Genomic DNA, 21,231 nt, shown 5'->3' with positions numbered 1-21,231 from the left:
GACAGGACCATCTATAAGGGGGAATAAACAAAAACAGACAGAAAAAGTGGTAAAAAAGGTTCAAAGTGTCAATATTGGAACAATTAGTTTAAACTGGCAAAAAATGTGCATTTCAAATTGCAAATGTGGTTAAATTGGCAAAAATAATCATAAAATATGGTGAAAAGAGGTTAAAAGTGACAATGTGTCAACATATGTGACATTAGGTGGAAAAGTGGTGGAAAGGGTTTATAAGTGCTGAACAAGTCTGGAAAGTGGAAAAAATGTGCAGAAAAGGCATTAAAATGTGATGTCGATGTGTGAAATGGGAGAAATGTAGCAAAAATGCATTAAAAGGAGCAAAAATATGGCAAGTTTAAAGTAAAAATAAGCAAAAATGGGCTCAAATTTTATATTTAAGTAAGTTTACTATTTTTTGGGCCAAGTATATAGTCATGTTATAGATGTAAATCCTTGTTTTAATCAGAAATTAAAAATTTAAAACCCACAGAAATTGGTAAAAAGTTGCAAATTAGAGTGGGCTAAAACAGAGAAAAAGAGTCAATATTGGAACAATTTGTAGGACAAATAGTACAAACTGGCAAATAATGGGCATGGCAAATGATGAATGTGGTTAAATAGGCAAAAATAATCATGAAATGTGGTTAAAAGAGGTTAAAAGTGACAATAATGGGTCAATATATGTGACATCAGGTGGAAAATGTGCAGAAAAGACATTGAAATGTGATGAAGTGTCAGAAATGGGAGAAATGTAGCAAAAATGCATTAAAAGGAGCAAAAATATGGTAAGAAAAACTGATGAATTGGTCAAAATATGGTGAGTTTGGTTTAGTTGTAGAAAAATGGTAAAAAAAAATGGGCTGAAATTTTATATTTAAGTAAATGTCGAATACTTTTGGAGTGTGCTGATGACAGAATATCACAAGTAGATTTTAAATATTCAACCAACCAATCAACTGAACATATTATCACCATGTGTCTGTTTATGATGTTATATTGATTAAAACAATCAAAGGCAGTATTTTGATGCGTTTCTACGCCAACGTGTTGTTTCTGTTACAGATTAAAGGAACAGAAGAATATAAACTCATTCTTTGCTGTGATGTTTGGTTTGAGCAACAGTGCCGTGCAAAGACTTTACAAGACATGGGAGGTGGGTTCCCCCCCCACCCCCCACTGATTACAAGCATCAAAACAACATGTGTGACGTATGTATTGGTTTTGTTGCAGAGAATTCCCAGCAAGACCAAGAGAATCTACTGTGCCTACGAGAGGCTGATGGTAGCGTCTCATTAAAATAATTTAAATCTCGTCTTTATCTATTATATGTGACTGTTGTGGTTCTTCCTTTAGGATCCGTCCCGTAACCACAGAGCGTACAGACTAGCTGTGGCTAAACTCAGTCCTCCGTACATTCCCTTCATGCCTTTGTTGCTCAAAGGTAACTCATAATAAACCATTTAAATCTTAAATAATTTCATTTAAAATGATGTTTCCTTTCTTTTCTCTACCCAGACATGACTTTTATCCACGAGGGAAACCCAAGCTACGTGGATAAACTGGTCAACTTTGAGAAAATGGTACGACCGGAGTTTTCTGCTCGATTGTTTTACACGTAATAAAAAAAATAAAATGATTGGATCATATCTTTTCTTTTTATTTCATAGCGAATGCTGGCCAAAACTGTAAAAATTGTGCTCGGATGCAGAAGCCAACCGTACGGTAAGCGGTAAATTCACGTACGTCCACAATTTAACAATTTAACGACTAATGAAAACTTTCTGTGGTCCCTGCAGTGCCTTCGTCCCCACAAAGAGGCCTCGCTGATCGGATGTTTCTGGAAGCGCCTGGAACTCGTCTATCAACATGTAATAAACTGTATTTTACTCTGTCGTCAGTTATGTCAGCGACATGTTTCACCCTTTCAGTTCAGGCTTTTTTAGAATATTTGACAATGTGGGGGCTTGTCCAGGACAGTTTCCTGAAATATCAAACCGATAACTAATCTCAATATCAGATTGGGATCGACACTCGTAATTGTTGCATGGTGATTTGGGACATTTTTGACTTAGTTATATTTTCATATGATTCTGGAAACGTCACAGCCCTCAGCTAAGCATGTGACAATGTGGGGGCTTGTCCAGGACAGTGCCCCGAAAACAACTTTTTCACTTTTTATATACAATACCGATAATGCTGCCTTGAGTGTTATGACTTATTTTGTAGTGTGAATGTTAGAGAAGACTTGATCAAGTGATATTACCAATGAGAAAAACTGACCCATTTACTGTATTATTAACCAGTGGGTTACAAAGATTTTTACCTTAAACATAAGAATATTATACAATTTAATAAATTCATTAATTCATACGAAGTCCCTGAAAAATAACCTCAATAAATCAAATAAAAACAAATTATGTATTGTAGTGCTTATATCACAACTTTTAGACACAGGCCCATTCTGATCACTCGTTTTTTTGTTGATATCAGACCGATAATATCAGATCGGGACACTCTTGTCACATGCTATTTTAGGACATTTTTGACTTGATTATATTTTCATATGATTCTGGTAGCCTCACAGCCCTCAGACAAGCATGTGACAATGTGGGGGCTTGTCCAGGACAGTGTCCGGAAACCACTTTTTCACTTCTTATACAAATACAACACCAATATTGCTGCCTTGAGTGTTGGCCAAAATTGACTGTACTGAATGTTAGAAAATATTTTATATCAGAGATTTTAGACACAGGCCCATATAATCTGATTAGATACTAGTTTTTTTGCCAATATTGGATCAATAATATCAGATCGGGACACTCTTAAATGTCACATGGTATTTTAGAACTTGTGGTTTTGACATATGATTCTAGTATCGTCACAGCGTTTAGCTTATGAAATGTGGGGGCTTGTCCAGGACTGTGACAAACATGCACAGAAGTCAGAGAATCACAGCCGCACAAATGAGTTTATGGCCCAAGTTATGTTTTACCTCCCATTCAAGAAACTTCTTCATTTATAAACTAAGTAGCCTGATTGGCCTCTTACGTGTCTCATTAGCATAATAAAGGATCCCTGATATATTGAATTACGGTAGGTTATTGTTGAGTCGTCTAGCCAAACTTTGTGTATCACAATATTATACTTGAGTTTTCTTATTCAAAACATAAGCATAACGTTTAGTTTTTAAATAATGATTATATAAAATAAAAGGAGGACTTCTTGTGTTAGTGTTTGTGTTTCCCTGCAACATTTTGTCCATGTTTAACGTCTCATGCAACATAGTTCTAAATGTTCATTTCTCACAAACAGAGACACTAACAGTATTTCCTCTTGTCCAGACTCTGAACACAGTCTACCCTTGAGGAATCCGACCAACATCCGACACTACATCCACAGCCTGAAGGTGATCGACAACCAGCGAAAGCTCACAGAGTTATCGAGGACCATCGAGAGCTGAGACTAAAGCCTGGACGTGTACAGATGTATATAAAATATTATGACTGTAGAGACACTGGACTCTCAAAGACTAATAAGAGTGTTTCTGATCAAACCAGTGATGGACGATGTTTGTGGTGGTTTCACGTTAAAAAACCAGCCTATACAGAGAAGCCTTTCATTTAATCTGATTATTTGAGCATCTGTAAACTTTACTGTGGGGAAAATGTACAATAATTGTTGGACAAAATGGGCCAAAAGAACATTCCAGCTAAAAATGACTCCAGGTCAGTTATTGATGTACAGTTTTCACTTTAAACTAAATGTCTTGTTTTCTAAAAAATAAAAATCTGGAAACTTTTTGTTTATGTATTACACACATAAGGTATTTACACCAAACAATTCCCAACACCTACACTCACTTTCTATCCATCTATCCATCCATTTTCTTCCGTTTATCCGTAGCCGGCTCGTGGGGGCAGCATCCTTAGCAGGGAGGCCCAGACTTCCCTCTCCCCACCCACTCCATCGAGGCGTTCCCAGGCTAGCCAAGAGACACGGTCTCTCCAGCGTGTCCTCCTGGGTCTTCTTCTCTAGGGAGGTGTTCCGGGGGGTGCCCGAGCCTCCTAACCCAGAGCCCTCGCTATGTGTCGAGGTGAGTCCGATTATATCTCGTTGAAACTTCTCAACCTCACACACAAGCTTGCGCTCCTTCCCCGCCAGAGAGGTGACATTCCACGTTCCTAAAGCTAGCTTCTGTAACCAGAGACCTGGTCACAAGGCGCTCGCTCTCAAGCCCCAGGCCTGGCTCCAGGGTGGGGCCCCTGTAGCACCAATCCGGGCGACGTGAACTTCCTCTGTTACTCGTCATATGTAACTTTTAAACCGCTCTTAGTCGGACCAGTCACCTGGGACCTGTTTACCTTGGAGACCCTACTGGGGACATTAAGCCCCCGACAACATAGCTCCCAGGATCATTGGGGTACTCAAACCCCTCCCCCACGTTAAGGTGGCGGTTCATGGAGAGAACACTCACTATTAGAAAACATATTCAAGCCTCATTCATTTTTTAACAATATTAAAAACACTGTTAAATATCCCCTGTACCCAGTTTACACTTTGTTTCTATCTCCTGGAACTAATAACAGAATTTACAACATTAATGCCTTAAAATAATAAAACTTAAAAACTCTATTAACTATTTACTTTTTTCATTACACTTCTCACAGTTTATTATACAATTTATCATTTTAAAATCATGCATCTTGGTAGTAACGTTAGCTTGTCGCTACATGTTTTGGCCTATGAACGAACACATTAGGTTAGCTTTCGTGTTGCTAATGCTACATTTAGCGACTTCTTTGACCAAATTGTGACTTTTTTCTCAAAAAAAGTGACAAATTAAGTGATTTTTTATGGTGTATAATTACTCCAGTTCTGTCCACCTTAAATGACCACAAGTAGAGCTATAAATCTATGCTTTATTACAGCGCGGGCAAGAAAAATGTGATTGTAGAAGAAACAAAAAGCGGTTTGTATTTTTCACTGTCATTTTGTTATTTTCTTTGTTTTGTCATTTTGTGTTTTTGTCTGTTTCTCGTTAATCTTTAGTATTTTTTTGTCATTTTGTGACACAAAATGAGACCAAGGGGTATAAACAGTATTTAATCTTAGTTGTGATTATATTTTTAATAATAGTGATGATGCTGATGATTAAAGCTCTACTCACTCATTCACACACTTTTCATTTTAACCCAACAATAACCCAGAATAAACCACGCCCCTCCCTGAGCTCCTCCTTCTGCATCTGAACACGTTTCCTTTTATACTGAGCAGCCAATCAGAGACCAGCTCTGTAATCAGACTAAACTCCACACAGCTGGAGCTGATAATCAGTGCTTTACACAGAGAAACAGCTGGAATTTAAACACATTTACTGCATGAAACATTTTAACCAAAGATAAACCTTAAATAATGGAAGATTCCGTTACATTTTGGAGGATTTGGGTCAATAAACTGATTCTGGATCAGTTTGAATAATTGAAAAATCTCTATCGCTCATTATTGGTGCATTTTCAAAAAAATCATCTCTCACTTCATAACTGAGCCTATTTTTGATTATTTTTACTCTTTTTTTGCAACTACACCAAACTCACCATATTTTAACATATTTTCATCACTTTTTCTTGCCATATTTTTGTTCCTTTTAATGTATTTTTGCTACATTATTCCCATTTCTGACACTTCTACATCACATTTCAATGTCTTTTCTTCACATTTTTTCCACTATCAAAACATGTTCAGCACTTATAAACCCTTTCTACCACTTTTCCACCTAATGTCACATATATTGACCCATTATTGTCACTTTTAACCTCTTTTCACCATATTTCATGATTTTTTTTTTTTTTTTTTTTGCCAATTTAACCCCATTCATGATTTGTCATGCCCATCATTTAACATTTTAAATTAATTGTTCCAATATTGACACTTTTACCACTTTTTCAGTCTATTTTTGGCCACTTTTCACAATTTGCTACTTTTAACTAATTTCTGTGGTTTTTAAAATCCTATTTCACTTTGAACCCATTTTTTTCTGATAAAACCAGGATTTCCATCTTTAAGATGACTATAATGATAGCAAACGTTCCTGGATAACAGTGAATATTATTCAGATAAATAAATAAATGTGGTTATCACTAGGGATGTAACGATTCCCTCAACTCCCAATACGATTCGATTCACGATATGATTCTCACGATTTATTTTACAAAATGGGACTGTAGACAAATGATGACTGAAAAATATTCCTTTATTTTTTGGGGGAAAAAACTAGAAAATACTGTATTATTTTCCTTTTATTTTTAATTGTCAAAAGAATCCCTTGATAAACTATTCAAAACAATGCAATTTAACTAAAAATAAATCTTGAATGAAATAAATAAAGGAATAATAGAAATGAAGAAGCCTATTAATTTAAATTATGGTTCCATAGTAAACAATGCAAAACTACATAATAGTTCCTTTTCTTTTTAAAAGTGCAACTGAAAATGTATTTTGTGCCTTAACAATTGGACTTTAAAAAAAAACAACAGTCTGCACTGTATTTACGTCAGATATTTGTTTGGACCAGCAGAGGGCGCTGGTAACCCAGTGGTCGGTTGGCATGCAGCTCATCTAGCAGTGAAGAAGAGATGCTATGCTAGCAGACAGAGCTAATAAAAAAACGTGAATTTTACAGATATTCATGTAATATTACAGATATTCACGTAATATTACAGATATTCTTTCGGTGCTAAAGGGGTAAGGAATCATTTATGAACATGATTAAGAGTAGAAGGCGGCCAGAAAGAAAGTAGTAGCAGATTCCGCCACCTCAGCATTTGGACAAGAGAAGGATACGGTTTAAAAAAAGTACTGCGATTAATTTTTCAGAGTATCGATATTAACCGCGATACCTATGGATCGATTTTTATCGCTTTACGATTAATCGTTACAATCCTAGTTATCACAGATTCATAAAACAATGGATCATCATTTTACTGACATTTTTAACCTTTTTCATCATTTTTATCTTTGATTTATTGATGTCTGAGGCCTACAATATATCATGATACAATAAATGATCATCATGATAATGTCACACACCAACATCAATAATGATGTACTCAATGAGAGTCAGAGAATGTGTAAAAAGGGAAGTATTTTTATTTCAAAGAACAAACCAAAACAGGTAAAAGTTGACCTTCAGAGAAACCACATGTCACCCCACTAAAAAAAAATTTAAAAAAAAGATAGATCTCCCCAATATGGGGTGAGAAAAAAACACACAACTCTCCTCGTCATAAATATGTACAACGTCTTTTTGAAAGTCCGGGAGAGTGTGAACGGCTTCAGGAACTCTGAGCAAACATTGTAAAAATGTCCTTCTGTGGATATAAATAATGGGATGGCGTATCCCAACACACACACACACACACACACACACACACACACACACACACACACACACACACACGGGGGAAAGACTCAAACATGTTATAATACATCAGTGTGTGTGAAGCAGATAGTTATTAGTGGGAGAGTTCAGAGGAAATCATGTCAAACACACAAAGCTGAGTGATAATCACAATATAAATATTGCACTTTCAAACAACATGTGGCTACACAAACAGGAGCAATGGGACACACACACACACACAGGCTTTCATAAATACAGCATTCACACAAAGGTGTGTGTGCTCTGACCCACAGACAGTCTGTATTTACACGTAAAGCACAAACACACCTACGGTGCGTACACAACACCCGGAGTAGGTGAACAATCAACACACACACACACACCGAGCACAGCAGACATGGGCAAGTGGGGACAAATACACAAAACCAGAAGAAAAAAAAAAACAGACAAAATGACGACAAAAACACATGATATAAAATCAACAAAAACTGATAACAATGACAATAAAACCACCAGGAAATACACAAAGTGACTGAGAAATACACAAAATGACTGAGAAATACACAAAATGGCAACAAAATTACACAAAGTTTAAACACAAATAGACAGAATCACACAATTTTCACAAAATGGCAACAAATTGACACAAAAATACAAAAAATATTGACAAATTCACACAAAATGGCAGAAAAACAATTAAATGGAAACAGATCAAACCACAATAAATGACAACCAATAAACCTAAATTGTCCTTTTTGTGTTACTGATTAAATCTCTGCTGTGATCAACGCTGCCCATGTCTGTGTTGCGTTAATTTACAGTATCACACACACACACACACACTGAACATGAACCCTTCTGTCCTCAGGCGTCCGTCAACACGACATTGACGCTGATTGTCGCTGAGGGAAACGCCCACTTATGACAGCGAGCCGCTTTGGTTTTGTTTGGAGGTTAAACAGGTCTGAGGACAAGGTGGTTCCAGTCCCGTCCCAGTCCACTACACATCAAAGGCATCAAAGGCAGTGATCAGTAGGAGGCTCAAAGGGACTCAAAGGAAGCTCAGTCAGTCAGTATTCATGGAGAGAAAAGCTCAATCAGTAGATCATTTCCTTTGAGTGCAAAAACAAATAAGCCCCGCCCTGTTTGACCTCTGACCCGAGGCAGAGAGGCTCAGAAACTTTCCTCTTTGCAAGTTCAATACCCGCTTTGTCCTGTGAGGAGTTTCAGCTCACACCGTGGATCCATTAGACGGACTAAACTAAAATAAAATAAAATACAACAATTTAGAAAAAAAAAAAAGATCTGGATTTTTAACATTAAATATGTGTTGAAACACTGGTCCCCAACCGCCGGTCTGTGGACCAATTGGTACCGGGCCGCAAAGAAAGAATAAAGTTTGTAAATTGTATGTGTTTGATTATCGGATGTTTTGTTTCATTTTGAAAAACTCAAACACCAAACAAACAAGAAAAACAGACAAAACAACCACAAAATACACAAAATGACAACAAAATACAAAGTATGACCACAAATAACAAAAATACACAAAAAAACAAAAAAAAATTACGCTAAAACACACAAAATGACAAAAAATACGTCTATCGTCAATTGTTTGAGGTGCTTCACTCTTGTGCTTGATGTGCACACACACACACACACACGCACACTCACGTCGCGGTTCATGGTAAACTCGGCCGTGAAAGGTTGGGGACCAGTGATTTACAACCATGTGAACGAAGCAGTAAAAACATCCATTAGCACCGAAACAGGAAGTGAACGAGGGGGACGGAGTCACTACTTCCTGTGCAGTCACTGCAGCTGTCAGCCTTTTAACCAATGAGAACCGTCCGTCCCACAAACAAACAAATTAACATAAATAAAAACAAACATTCATGTAGCTGGGAGATCTGTGGATGTGGGCGTGTCCCCCGTCGTGCAGCACGGCGGACGTCCAGTAGTCTCTGCATTCAGCTCCACGCCACGCGTCGCCATGGCAACCATTGGACGCCGTTCATCAGGCCTCGGACGCCGCCTGAGGCTTGAGCTGAGCTTTCTCCATGGCCGTGCCGTACGGTAGGGAGCGCTTAAAGAAGCCCAACTAGGAGAGGAACACAGGACCGTGAGTGTGTGTGTGTGTGTGTGTGTGTGTGTGTGTGTGTGCGTGTGCGTGTGCGTGTGTGTGTGTGCGTGTGTCTGTGTGCGTGTGTCTGTGTGCGTGCGCAGACGCGTCTCACCCGTGGGGGATACGATTTCATAAAAACAAAAATTAATCCTTCATACTTTAAAATGAGTAACAGGCGGTAAAAATGGCCAAAAGCAGTCAAGAATGGCCAAAAAAAGACAAAAAAGAGCAACCAGGTGGTATATTATGGGAAAATGTGGCAAACAATAGTAAAAAAGAGCAAAAATGTGGAACAAAAAGAGGTAAAACGTTGGAAAAAAAAGGAAACAAGTGTTATTTATTGGGAAAAAGGTAGCTTGTTTGGATGAAAAGTGGCATTTTTTGGGAAAAGGGGAAAAATGGGACAAAGGAAGTTGCAAAATGGCCAAAACAAAAGGTTAAAAAAAAATGTGTGTGTGTGTGTGGTGTGTGTGTTACCCTGTAGAGGACGTATATGAGCAGAGCCAGCAGCAGTAACCCAGCTAAAATGGCCAGGATGATGATCCACAGAGGAACCCAGTTCTCCGTCTCTGGTTTGTTCCAAAGCAACGGAGTCACTACCTGAACACAGCACCACATTCACCATGACACCGGCTGTAACAGTGACCACGACCTCACACCTGCTAACGCTGTGACCTGCACTCTAATTCTGAGCAGCCGCCAAAAGTAAACGCACACAATGACTTCAAAATACACAACGTGACAAAAATAACAGATTCATATATGAAACAACAACAAATACACACAGAATGAGCTAAAAATTTACATAATAACATCAGAAACACACAAAACAACATGAAAAACACACAATATGGGAAACAAATATATGAAATAACACCACAAACACACAAAAGCACAAAATAAACACACAATAGGAGACAAAAAATAAAAAAAGAACACACTAACGCCAACAAAAACAAACAAAGTTAGAGAATAAAAAAGACAAAATAACACAAAACAACATAAAGAATGAAATGAATAAACAACGAAAACAATAAAATAACACAGAAACACACAAAATGACAATAAAAACACACAAAACAAACTAAACAAAAATAACAATAATGCTCAGATTGGTCATTATTCTAATGCTGACACGTTGTTCATGTTCATGTTGATCATGTGACCCTCAGATCAGATACAAATCTAACTCATCTAACCAATCACGGTAGGGCATCATTCTATCCAATCTAGCACTGACACTAATGAGAACAATAATCAATAAACTGATCAATACCTTTTTCTGTCCACTGGGAAAGTCTTTGGGTTGTATAGTGTAGGGCATGTCCTCTACGTTGTATTGAGCCAAACATTCCATCACAAAGTGTTTAAACGGCCTCTGAGGAAAAGAAACATCTGTATTACACACACGTGACCACTAGGGGGCGACACCGACCACCAGTAGAGACCCCACAGAGATCAACACACATTATATAGTTAATAAAGTTAATAAAGCAAAGGAGCTTCAGTAAATACACTTATAGATGCTGAATAAAGTAATCCAGATCATTATAAATGTTGATAAATGTGATTTATGAAGTTAAATCTGTAGAGATTATAACGTTTAAAACTGTGGCTTCATAGATCAATAAATAAAGATCATTTGCTTTAAATCAAAAAGTTTTAAATAGTCGCTCGAGAGTCAGTTTTGACCTCCACTGTAAACAGTTTGGTGCATTGCATTGTGGGATGTGTAGTCCCTGTAGACGGACCATAAAAGTGTTTTTACTTCATTCTTACTGTGATTTATTGTGTTTGTTTGAAGTGGAACTTTCAACCTTTTACATCAAATGTGTCAAACTCAAGGCCCGGGGGCCAAATCCGGCCCTTTAGAGCAGCGATTCTCAACTGGTGGGTCGGGACCCAAAAGTGGGTCGCGGACAGCTGGTCAAAAATAAATAAATAAATAAATACTTAATATCTCTCATGTTGGACTTGTCTTTTCATTTGTCAGTCATGCTGTGAAATGCATGTTACATAGGAAAATATATAGATTTATGTATAAAAAAAGATTACTTATGTGTGTTTACAACAGCTATTTAAAAAAAACTAATTTGGTTAGTGAGACCAGTTGAGAACCCCTGCTTTAGAGCATCTAATTCATCCCACACCAGAACAAAAAAATGAGAGAAAACATTCATTATTGTGTAAATGACCAAATATCCAGTTGTAGAAATCTTAAATTGACCAAGTTAATCAAACTCCACAATATTTTTAGGGGCTTAACTTTTTCCTTTGTTTGTATCACATGAATAGTCATTTTTATTTGCAAATTTTGGAGAAAAAAAAAATATTGCCACACATATAGTTTTTTTTTACAAATAATTCCACAAATGTTCTGTAAATTACACAATAACTGGTAATAAAATCAATACTTTTTTAAGTGAATTGAACTGATACTGAATGTTCTTTTTTTTAACTCCTGGATAAAATGTGTGGCCCACAGAGTTTAAACAGGTCTGTTTTTGGCCCCTGAACTAAAGTGAGTTTGAAACCCCTGTTTTACATCTTTGACTCTATTAAAGCAACAGATCTTTATTTATTGATCTATGAGGCCCAAACTTTGTCTTTATCTGATAAAAATACATGATCATCTTTAAATAAAGGATCAATTGATGAATATTAAAGATTTTTTTTCACTTTAATTAAAGTGGTGATCAAACACAGACGTGATATTAATATAAATATCCACTAACCTCAGTGAACGTCTCGGCCCAGATACGAGAGCGCACGTTGAGGATGGCGGTCGTTCCTTTCTCCAGTAAACCCACCTTACACTGGAGCACCCAGCACTCTACGTTAGAGCAGGACTACACACACACACACACACACACACACACACACACACACACACACTGTTACAAACGTCTGTTTCCAATTACACTAAAAGAATGTGACGAGACAATAAAAACTCATTGGGAGCAGCTCGCCACATTATTGGCTAACCGCTAAGCTCCACCCCTTTTCCTCAGAGCTGGCCGATCCGTCGTCCTAATTAGATCCCACATTATAAACAATCAGAGGCAGAGCACGCACGCACACACACACACACACACTGAGGTTTGAGCTGATTTACTTTGGGAATAGGCCACGCCCCCTGCACGGCGCTCGCCATCAGGCGTAAAATTCAGTTCACCTCCTCTGATGAAACTCAGAGAGCAACGGCCCACGAGCCACACGAGGCTCCCAGTTTACTTCTGTCTGATAAATACCGTTTCTGTCCATAGACGCATTATTTTATTTACGTAGAAACAGGAAACGCATTTAAACACATGTTTACTGTTTGAGATCAAAGTGTTTATTTAAACCAAAGAACAAATATTTCATCTCTAGAGGGAATAAATCGTGGTTTTTAGACCCATTTGTGTGGTTGTTCTGTGTTGTTTCATTGTCATTTTCTGGGTTTTCTGTCATTTAGTATATTTTTGTCTTTCTTTTGTGTTTTCAGAGAAATTTGATATTGTTTTATTATTATTTGGTTTATTTTCTATTGTCATTTTGTGTATTTTTGGAGGAATTTTGCGTGTTTTCTTTGTCCTTTTCTAGACTTTTCATTTTTTAGTATGTTTTACTGTCCTTTAGTGTGATTTTGAAGTTGTTTTGTGTATTTTTGTTGTCGTTTTTTGTATTTTACTGTCATTTTGTGTATTTTTGGAGGCATTTTGTATGTTTTTGTTTTCTTTTTCTGGACTTTGCATCATTTAGTTTGATTTTGTTGTCATTTAGTGTGATTTTGGCTATTTTTGTTCTAATTCTGTACATTTCTGTGGTCCTTTTGTATTTTTGGTGTAATTGTGTGTATTCTTACTGTTATTTGGTTTATATTTTGTTGCAATTTTGTGTATTATTGTTGTCCTTTTCTGGCCTTTAGTAATGTTTGGTTCTCCTTTTGTTTGGTTTCTGAGTCAATTCGTTGTGATTGTGGAGTTGTTTTGTCTGTTTCTCTGTCACTTTGTTTATTTTTTTGGTCCTTTTTGTATTTTTTTGTCATTTTCAGTATTTTTGTGGTTATTATTAAAATAAGAACACGTAATTACCCATCTAATGAACGAACACAGACAGACAAAGATCTCTTTACTGGAGCCAGGTGAACACATGCTAACAGCTAACGTGCTAGCACCTGCTGCTGGGTGGATCAATGGGAGCAGTGTGTGGGGGCTCTTTTGGGGGCCCCTCATAACACCCGAGGCCACAAATTAGAGAGCGTCCCATGAAGCCCCCCCCCCAGGTCACATGTCTCCTCTTTACCGCTCCACTACAGTTACTCTTTAATGTTTAATCCCCACAACAGGACAAGCATGTGATCTTTGACCTCTGGCTTTTCACAACATCATAACTGAATCACACACAGCCTGGAGACACACAGGCACTAAACAGAGACAGGTTTGTCACGAGATAAAATATAGATTTATCTGTTAACCAATAGGAGGCCACAAAGATCTCAGAGAAGGATTTTATTCCAACTTTTCACATTTTAGTCATTTTAGAATTTTAATTTGGCCTAATTTGTTGTAAAAATGTAAGACTGACTGCCTCTATAGGTTGAAACCAGCTATTACAATTGAATTGTTGGTTTGTGACGTTTTTAGGTCTTTTTATGTCACTATTAGCCCCGCCCCTTTTATAAAACTATCACATGTGGACTCTACAATCTGTGGTGAGTAGGTCGGATTCAGAGAATTGTGAATAGAGATAAATAGTGAGTATTTAGTAGCTAGTTAGCATAGCATAGATTGTCCTTTGGAGATTTTTTTTAGCATGTGTCAAATTCAAGGCCCGGGGGCCAAATCCGGCCCTTCAGAGCATCCGATTCGGCCCACAGGAGAAAGTGAAAATGACACAGAAAACATTAATGATTGTGTAAATGACCAAATAATTCAGGTGTAAATTGTCGCTGAAAGAACTCTAAAAAGAACTTGTAAATAATGCTGCAATTTTTTTTCTAAAAAGAAAACCTGTAATTTTTCTCAAATTATTTCACAAAATCTCCCCAAATTAAATAAAAAATGGTCCAAAATCAAAAGATATTTAAGTATTCTGTCACTTTGTGTATTTTTGTTGTCCTTTTCTAGACTTTGCATCATTTAGTATTGAGTAAGGTTTAATTGTCCTTTTGTCATTCAATGTAATTTTGGAGGTATTTTGTGTATTTTTCTTATGATTGTGTGTACTTTTCTGTAATTTTGTGGGTTTTTTTTGTAATTTTGTGTATTTTCCACTGAAAGATTTTCAGTCATTCTGTGTAATTTCTGTCATTTTCCTTGATTTTGTGGTTATTATGTTTGTTTTTCGAGGTCATTTTGTTGTTGGCTTTCTGTAGCATTCTGTCACTTTGTGTATTTTTGTTGTCCTTTTCTAGACTTTGCATCATTTAGTAAGGTTTTTTTGTCCTTTTGTGTGTTTTCTGAGTCATTTAGTGTAATTTTCTAATAATTTGAAGACTTTATATTGCCATTTTGTGTGTTTTTGTTGTAATTCTTATGGTGTTTTTTGTATTTTTCAGTCAGTCTGTGTATTTTCTGTCATTTTTCTGTATTTTTTGTTTTATTATGTGTGTTTTTACGGTGCTTTAGGGGCCCCTAGTGGCTCCTGCTGAGCGTACAACAGAAGAACAGGAAGTTATTGGTGAATAACGTGATTAGTTTCGTACCAGGTTGGTGAGGTGAGACAGCTGATTCTTGTGCACGTCCCTTCTCTCCAGCCTGTGCTCGTGGGCCTTCAGTGCCAGCACCGGGGAGTCTGTGGACGTTCGTTTGAGCTAAAGGAGAAAAATAATCACACATGTAGTGATGTCAGCGTGATCTCAGAGGAGGAGGAGGCGGGCCACACCCTCTGTCAATATCATAATATCAAGCCCAATGTTAGCGTGACCCTGAAGCTGTTAGTCATTAATCAGCATCATGTGAGTGGAAGGACAGCAGAAATACAGCAGTGCTAAAAAATGCTCCAGGGAGGGCGGGAGGGGGGCGGGGGGGGGACATTAGGTCACAGTTAGAGGCTGATGATGTCCACTGCTCAACATCTGTCAGCCTTTAAACATAAACACAAACAACTGAAAGTTTCCCACAAGATGGAGAGAGTGAGGTTTATCACGCTGCGTTCAGCCCGCGATGAGCTGGGACATCAAAGTCGTTCTGGGCGTGGCCGAGAGGCGTGTGTCAACCATGGGGACGCACGCTGACACGTGATTGGCTGATGAAACCTCATCTCACCACTGACATGCACATGTTTCATACTCCATGATCTTTATTTAGCAGGAAAAGTTCAGTAAAGTGTTGGAGATGATGTTCGTCTTTCATTGGTTGAACAGGGATGAAAGGCTTCTACAGCCTTTGATAACAAACAAATTCATGCTCAAAGTTAGAGAAGACAACAAATCATCCCATGAATCTACTTTAAATGATTGATCTCAAGATTAATAGTAAAACTTTGATACTAATTCATGTAAGAAATGTCTTTTTATTGGCACCAGAGGAACAAAACAACACAAAATGACTCCAGACACACTAAATAATAAATGACACAAAATGGCTCCAAAAACATACAAAACAATGACCGAAACATTCAAATCAATGATAAAAACACACAAAACTACACAAAATGACTCCAAACAGGAGAAACAAAATACAAAAACAAAATGACAACAAAAACACACAAAATAACATCAAAATTCACAAAATAACAACAACAAAACTCACACAAAATGACTCCAAAAACATACAAAACAATGACAGAAACACACAAAATGACTCATGACATAAACAAACAAAATAGAGAAAATGACTAAAAACACACAAACCCTTTGATGTCTCCATGTGTTCGTACTCATATCGCTCATTATTCTAAACGCTATTTAGAATAATGTTATTACACGTTATTAATGTGTGATCACAGTTTGTATTTGTTGACTGTTTCACCTTCAGGTGTCGGTGGTTCATGTGTTTGTCTGCGGTGCAGTTGATGGGTCCCTTGGTGGAGAAGTCCAGCGGGTAGAGGATCTGCTGACCCTGGACGCTGAGAGGACATCTGAGCTCCAGCAGCGTGGAGCTGATCTGACTCGGCCCGTTGTTCAGGAGCTAAAATCACCAGAGAAACAACACGTGGTGGAACTTTAACGTAGTGGTGAGAAAAGCAGCTGTTTCCATCATTAAGGACCACCTCCTCCACTCATTCATTAAGGTTTCTTTCATTACCTCATAGATGTGCTCCACAGCAGGCCCCACTTCCTGCTCCACAGCGTAGCTTTTAGTCGGCCTCCAGTTCGCCGGTGGGAAAAAGACTTTATCAGGTCTGGAAACTCTGGGAAGACACGAGGAGAACGAGAGTGAGACCACGTGGACAAATGCAAAGTATTAAACTCTGACTGCTTCACTGACCCCTGAAGGATGACGTCAGCCTGAACCTCCACCTCCAGTTTATAGGGAACCACCTCACTGTGGGAGTTATTCTCATTTTTACTGAAAACACAAAGGAACAGTGGAGCTAGCAGTTAGCATTTAAACTGGGAAGATGTTCACATCATCAGGGACTAATATTCATAAAAATACAATTATTTAACTGTTCAAGACCATGTGATACATTTTACAGTGTAAGACCACCCTAAAACCACCTTTTTTATATTTAACACTGTATGACTAGAATGTAGTCCGCACCCACTTTTGGGTCGCGACCCATAAGTTGAGAACCTCTGCCTCACACATGGTTCGTTACCTGCGGATCTGGAACTCAAACTGAATAGTTTTGTGCGTGTCCTTCAGCCGTGGAACTTTAAAGCGCAGACCTGCCCAGAGCTGCAAAAAAACCACACAATTAGAAAACAAAAACATCATCGACACACGATGGACTCACAACAACCTCCAATACAGATTTGATTTCAGTAGATTAGTGTTTTAACAATAATAAACACACAAAATGATGACGTAAACAGACAAAAGCATGAGAGAAACACAAAAAGAGAGAGAAATACGACATTTCCAAGAGTAACGAAAAAAAACAATGTTTTACTTCTGTTCCCAAAAAGTTCCGCAATGTTTTCAAAACAACTCAGTTTACATGAGACCATGGGAAGCATAAAAAACGATGCAGTAAACATGCCAGGCCAATAGATGGAGGTGTGGATTTGCAATGAACCAAAATACGTGTATGAGCAGAGACACTTCCTCCTCTGAGAGATGCTGATATCTTTTAAACACAGACTCTGGTTGAACTCGGCTCAGAGGCTGAGATGAATAAACGGTCAGGTGACGTGTTTGGATTAGAGCGAGAAAAATTCAGAGATGAACGTGAATGGGTTCCTGTTTCCACGGAGACAGAGAGGGAAGAGTTTTTAAAAACTTCCACTCAGGAGCCCGTTTTTAAAAAGTTCTGTTTTCAAGCACCAAAACGCCGTTGCCGTGGAAGCACCAAAACGCAACAAGACCTTTGCACTCTCGCCTAAACACAGGTAGAGAAACTTTACATCACATTCATTAATAAAAAGCATTGGTTCTCACATTGGTTCCAGACTTCATGGGGTTTCCCAAGTCACAGCTGAGGTACCGGGTCTGGTTCTCAGTGTCATAGCTGCAGGTGAGCTGAGTCAGGCTCTGGACACACACACACACACACACGGTTCAAACATCAGCAGAGGAACACCACATACGGGCAGCGTTCCAGGCATTTTGTTCTCTCTCACCTCGTTGTTTCGGGCGATGCCGCTGTAGTCAGCCTCTGGGGGCAGAACCACATACAGCTCTGCCTCATAAGCCCCTCCTCCCTCGTTTCTGGCGTTGAAGGTCAAGGTCAGCGAGTTGTCATCGCCAAGGAAGACTTCCTTCCTGTCGCTGTGGGACAGACAGAAGGAGCAGAAGTAGACGGTAGCCCTCAGTCGTTAATCAGAGGAACATGAGAACTCAGAACAACGACCAAAAACTAATAATTACGAGCACGTCCACAGCTTTAATATACAGCCCAAGATTCTAACTCATGTTCTCTCTACCAAACCTTTTCTCTACGACTAAAGAACAATGAGAAAGTCTTCCCAGATGTTTTTAATTACAGCCTGTACTCGCTCCAGAGGAGGAGGAGGGGGAGGAGGAATCCTCTGATGACCCAGGAGTCCGCATCACGCTTTAGAAACAAAACGACGGCTGAAAGTCTCAAACACACAGAGTCCTGAGCAGCAGCTCCTGAGGGAGCAACAAGTCGTCTGAACAGGATCTACAGCACAGGAGCAGCAGCTCATAGCTCACAACTTCAAACCGTCACATGCAGCGTCTGAGGCTGATTTCACACTCAAATAGACCCAGACTCAGGATGATTTAATCACCTCGGTTTGGATCACTTTAAGTTCACGAAGCACTTTATGAGACACTTTAAAGTGTCAGGAAGAGCCTGACAGTTCCAGAGCTGCTCAGTGAAAACTTGTCCTAAACATCCTGTTTATTGACTCTTTACGTTCTGGAAAGATCTTTGAGCAAAAATGTCATATCAACCATAGTTAAGCTACTAGTACCCAGATTTGGTTTACTAGAAAGCAGGTCGCCTAAACTAATTCGGATGAACTATGTTCCCGAGAATTCAGTCAAATGAGTAAAAAAAGGTCTCATAGAATGTCCATGTCAGCCCAATTCAACAAGCAATAACGAAGGAGTGGTCATTTGAAAGATGGTACATACAGAGTAATGGACCCCATTCATATGTTGGTATGTGTCAATGATTTGGTACCACCAACCGTCACAATATGTGACACAAATAAATGAGAAATGGAATGGAAATTGACAAAAAAAAAAGGGGGGGAGGCCCCGAATCATAATTGTGTGAGGCATAATCACGATCAACGTTGAAATTACCTTTGAAACAATATATCACACGACTATGTTCCCATAAATTTGGAAATTACCGTAAATGGGGGGTGGGCACATTTAAAGAGTAGCAATATCGTTTCCGGTAATTTCTAAATTTATTGGAACATAGTCATGTGATATATCGTTTCAAAGGCAATTCAATGTAGATTAAGATTTCACGTCACACAATTTCATTTATTTTACTCGTTGGAAGTGAGTCATTTGACTGAATTCTCTGGAACACGGTTCGTGCTATTCGGTGCGGAGATGTTCTCTGGGCCCGGCTGTTGTTCATCAGAACTTGTACTAGTAGCACTAGCAGACCATATACAAATGAAGTACTGCTAGTTCTTACTGCTAGTACTAATGACACTTTCTAGTTAAGTCTACTTGCGTATTAGTAAACTAGTTTAATTTGGTTCTTATCACTGATGTCACATTTCTGCTCAAACAGATATCCATATTTCTCCATTGTGGATGTTTTACGGTGTTTTTACACTACTAGCGTCTCTGTCAGAGCTGTGAATCTCTCTACACTATGTTTACATGTTCACTCTGACCCAAACCAGGAAGACTTTCAAAGGAAACCAAAGCTAGAGCGGCTGAAATGCTGCAGGATTTACTGAAGAGCAGCAGAAACAACAATAGGGAATAATTTCACAGTGAGTTTGAGTCGTACGGAGCAGGTTGTGATAAATCAGAGATAGGGTGGAAAAAAATAAAAGAAAACCAAGGCAGATGGTAGATAAATATAGGAATGTGAAATCAAAATGACAGAGCAGTGAAGGGAGGCTGTTATTCTGAGGGAAAATGCAAACAGATTGTTCCAATGAGAGTGTGGCAGAGAGAAGACCACGTTCATCTGTTCGTCTTTACCTTCACCGTGTCGCTAAACAAAGCTAAAACTCCAATATTCTCATTCAGCTGAGGCAAAGAGTTCATTAAGTGTTAATATTTGCTTTTTGATAAATTATTTTCTAAACCTGTAAAAGAAAATGAAGAGACTCACCCTTGGACGAGAAGCTTCAGGTCAGGAACACAGATGTTGTCCTCTCCACAGTCCAAAAGGATCTGGGTCTAAAAGATCAATCAATCACTCCATTAATGAATTCATCAGGCTTTACTGATGTGCATTCACACAGCTTTCCTACTGAGAAATACAACAATTCACTGGTGAACCGAATAAACACACAAAACATTACATACACCCACTAATGAAGTCACTGATGAAGATAATGAAGCAAAATCAGAATCAGAAAAAGTTTGTTCCCAACCAGAGTTTTCACAATACAAGGAATTTGTTTTTTGTAGATAGTGGAAATAAAACAATGAAGAAAACGACAACAAAAGCAGGCAAAAAATAATCAGGAAATGCATAAAACAACAACATGAGGACACAGAACGACAGAAAAATGTATAAAAAACATATTAAAAAAACTCCAAACACACATAAAACAGCAACAAAGACACACAAAATGTATTCAAAACACACAGAACAACAACAAAAACCACAAGATAAGAGTAAAATATACAAAATGAAAGAAAAATATACAAAAGGACTCCAACAATATACAATGCTGACAACAAAAACACAGACAATGAGAAAGAATGTACAAAATTAAAGAGAAAAATACAAAATTTCTCCAAAACAACAACAAAAACCACAAAATAAGTGTAAAATATACAAAATCAAAAAAAACATACAAAATGACTCCAAAAACATATTAAAAGACTCTAAACACACATAAAACAGCAACAAAGACACACAAAATGATGTTGTTTCCTGTGTTAATGCTCTGATTGGTCAATATTCTAAATAAATAAATACATAATGTTGATCGTGT

The 21,231-nt window shown here is 38.1% G+C and overlaps 2 protein-coding genes across 2 annotated transcripts in view; one reads left to right on the top strand and one right to left on the bottom strand.

The window, feature by feature from the left end:
- rapgef3 (Rap guanine nucleotide exchange factor (GEF) 3) overlaps positions 1-3,800 on the top strand; it is a 33,218-nt gene extending 29,418 nt beyond the window's left edge. Inside the window, exons 21-27 of the mRNA XM_028452459.1 lie at positions 1,063-1,153; positions 1,231-1,281; positions 1,354-1,441; positions 1,516-1,580; positions 1,668-1,722; positions 1,797-1,868; positions 3,342-3,800. Of these exons, the coding sequence (XP_028308260.1) occupies positions 1,063-1,153; positions 1,231-1,281; positions 1,354-1,441; positions 1,516-1,580; positions 1,668-1,722; positions 1,797-1,868; positions 3,342-3,460 (541 nt within the window). The 3' untranslated portion in view covers positions 3,461-3,800. The remainder of the gene's footprint in view (positions 1-1,062; positions 1,154-1,230; positions 1,282-1,353; positions 1,442-1,515; positions 1,581-1,667; positions 1,723-1,796; positions 1,869-3,341) is intronic.
- Positions 3,801-7,860: 4,060 nt separating this feature from the next.
- Positions 7,861-21,231, bottom strand: part of itga5 (integrin, alpha 5 (fibronectin receptor, alpha polypeptide)) — a 66,864-nt gene continuing 53,493 nt past the window's right edge. The window contains 12 exon segments of the mRNA XM_028452458.1: positions 7,861-9,500; positions 10,002-10,124; positions 10,801-10,902; positions 12,260-12,373; positions 15,214-15,321; positions 16,481-16,639; positions 16,757-16,862; positions 16,940-17,020; positions 17,274-17,353; positions 18,056-18,148; positions 18,238-18,385; positions 20,397-20,464. Of these exon segments, the coding sequence (XP_028308259.1) occupies positions 9,417-9,500; positions 10,002-10,124; positions 10,801-10,902; positions 12,260-12,373; positions 15,214-15,321; positions 16,481-16,639; positions 16,757-16,862; positions 16,940-17,020; positions 17,274-17,353; positions 18,056-18,148; positions 18,238-18,385; positions 20,397-20,464 (1,266 nt within the window). The 3' untranslated portion in view covers positions 7,861-9,416.

Source organism: Gouania willdenowi, chromosome 7, assembly GCF_900634775.1.
Source record: "Gouania willdenowi chromosome 7, fGouWil2.1, whole genome shotgun sequence".
NCBI lineage: Eukaryota > Metazoa > Chordata > Actinopteri > Blenniiformes > Gobiesocidae > Gouania > Gouania willdenowi.
Note: the sequence above shows the minus strand (reverse complement) of the source record. Positions and strands in the feature narration are given on the sequence as shown.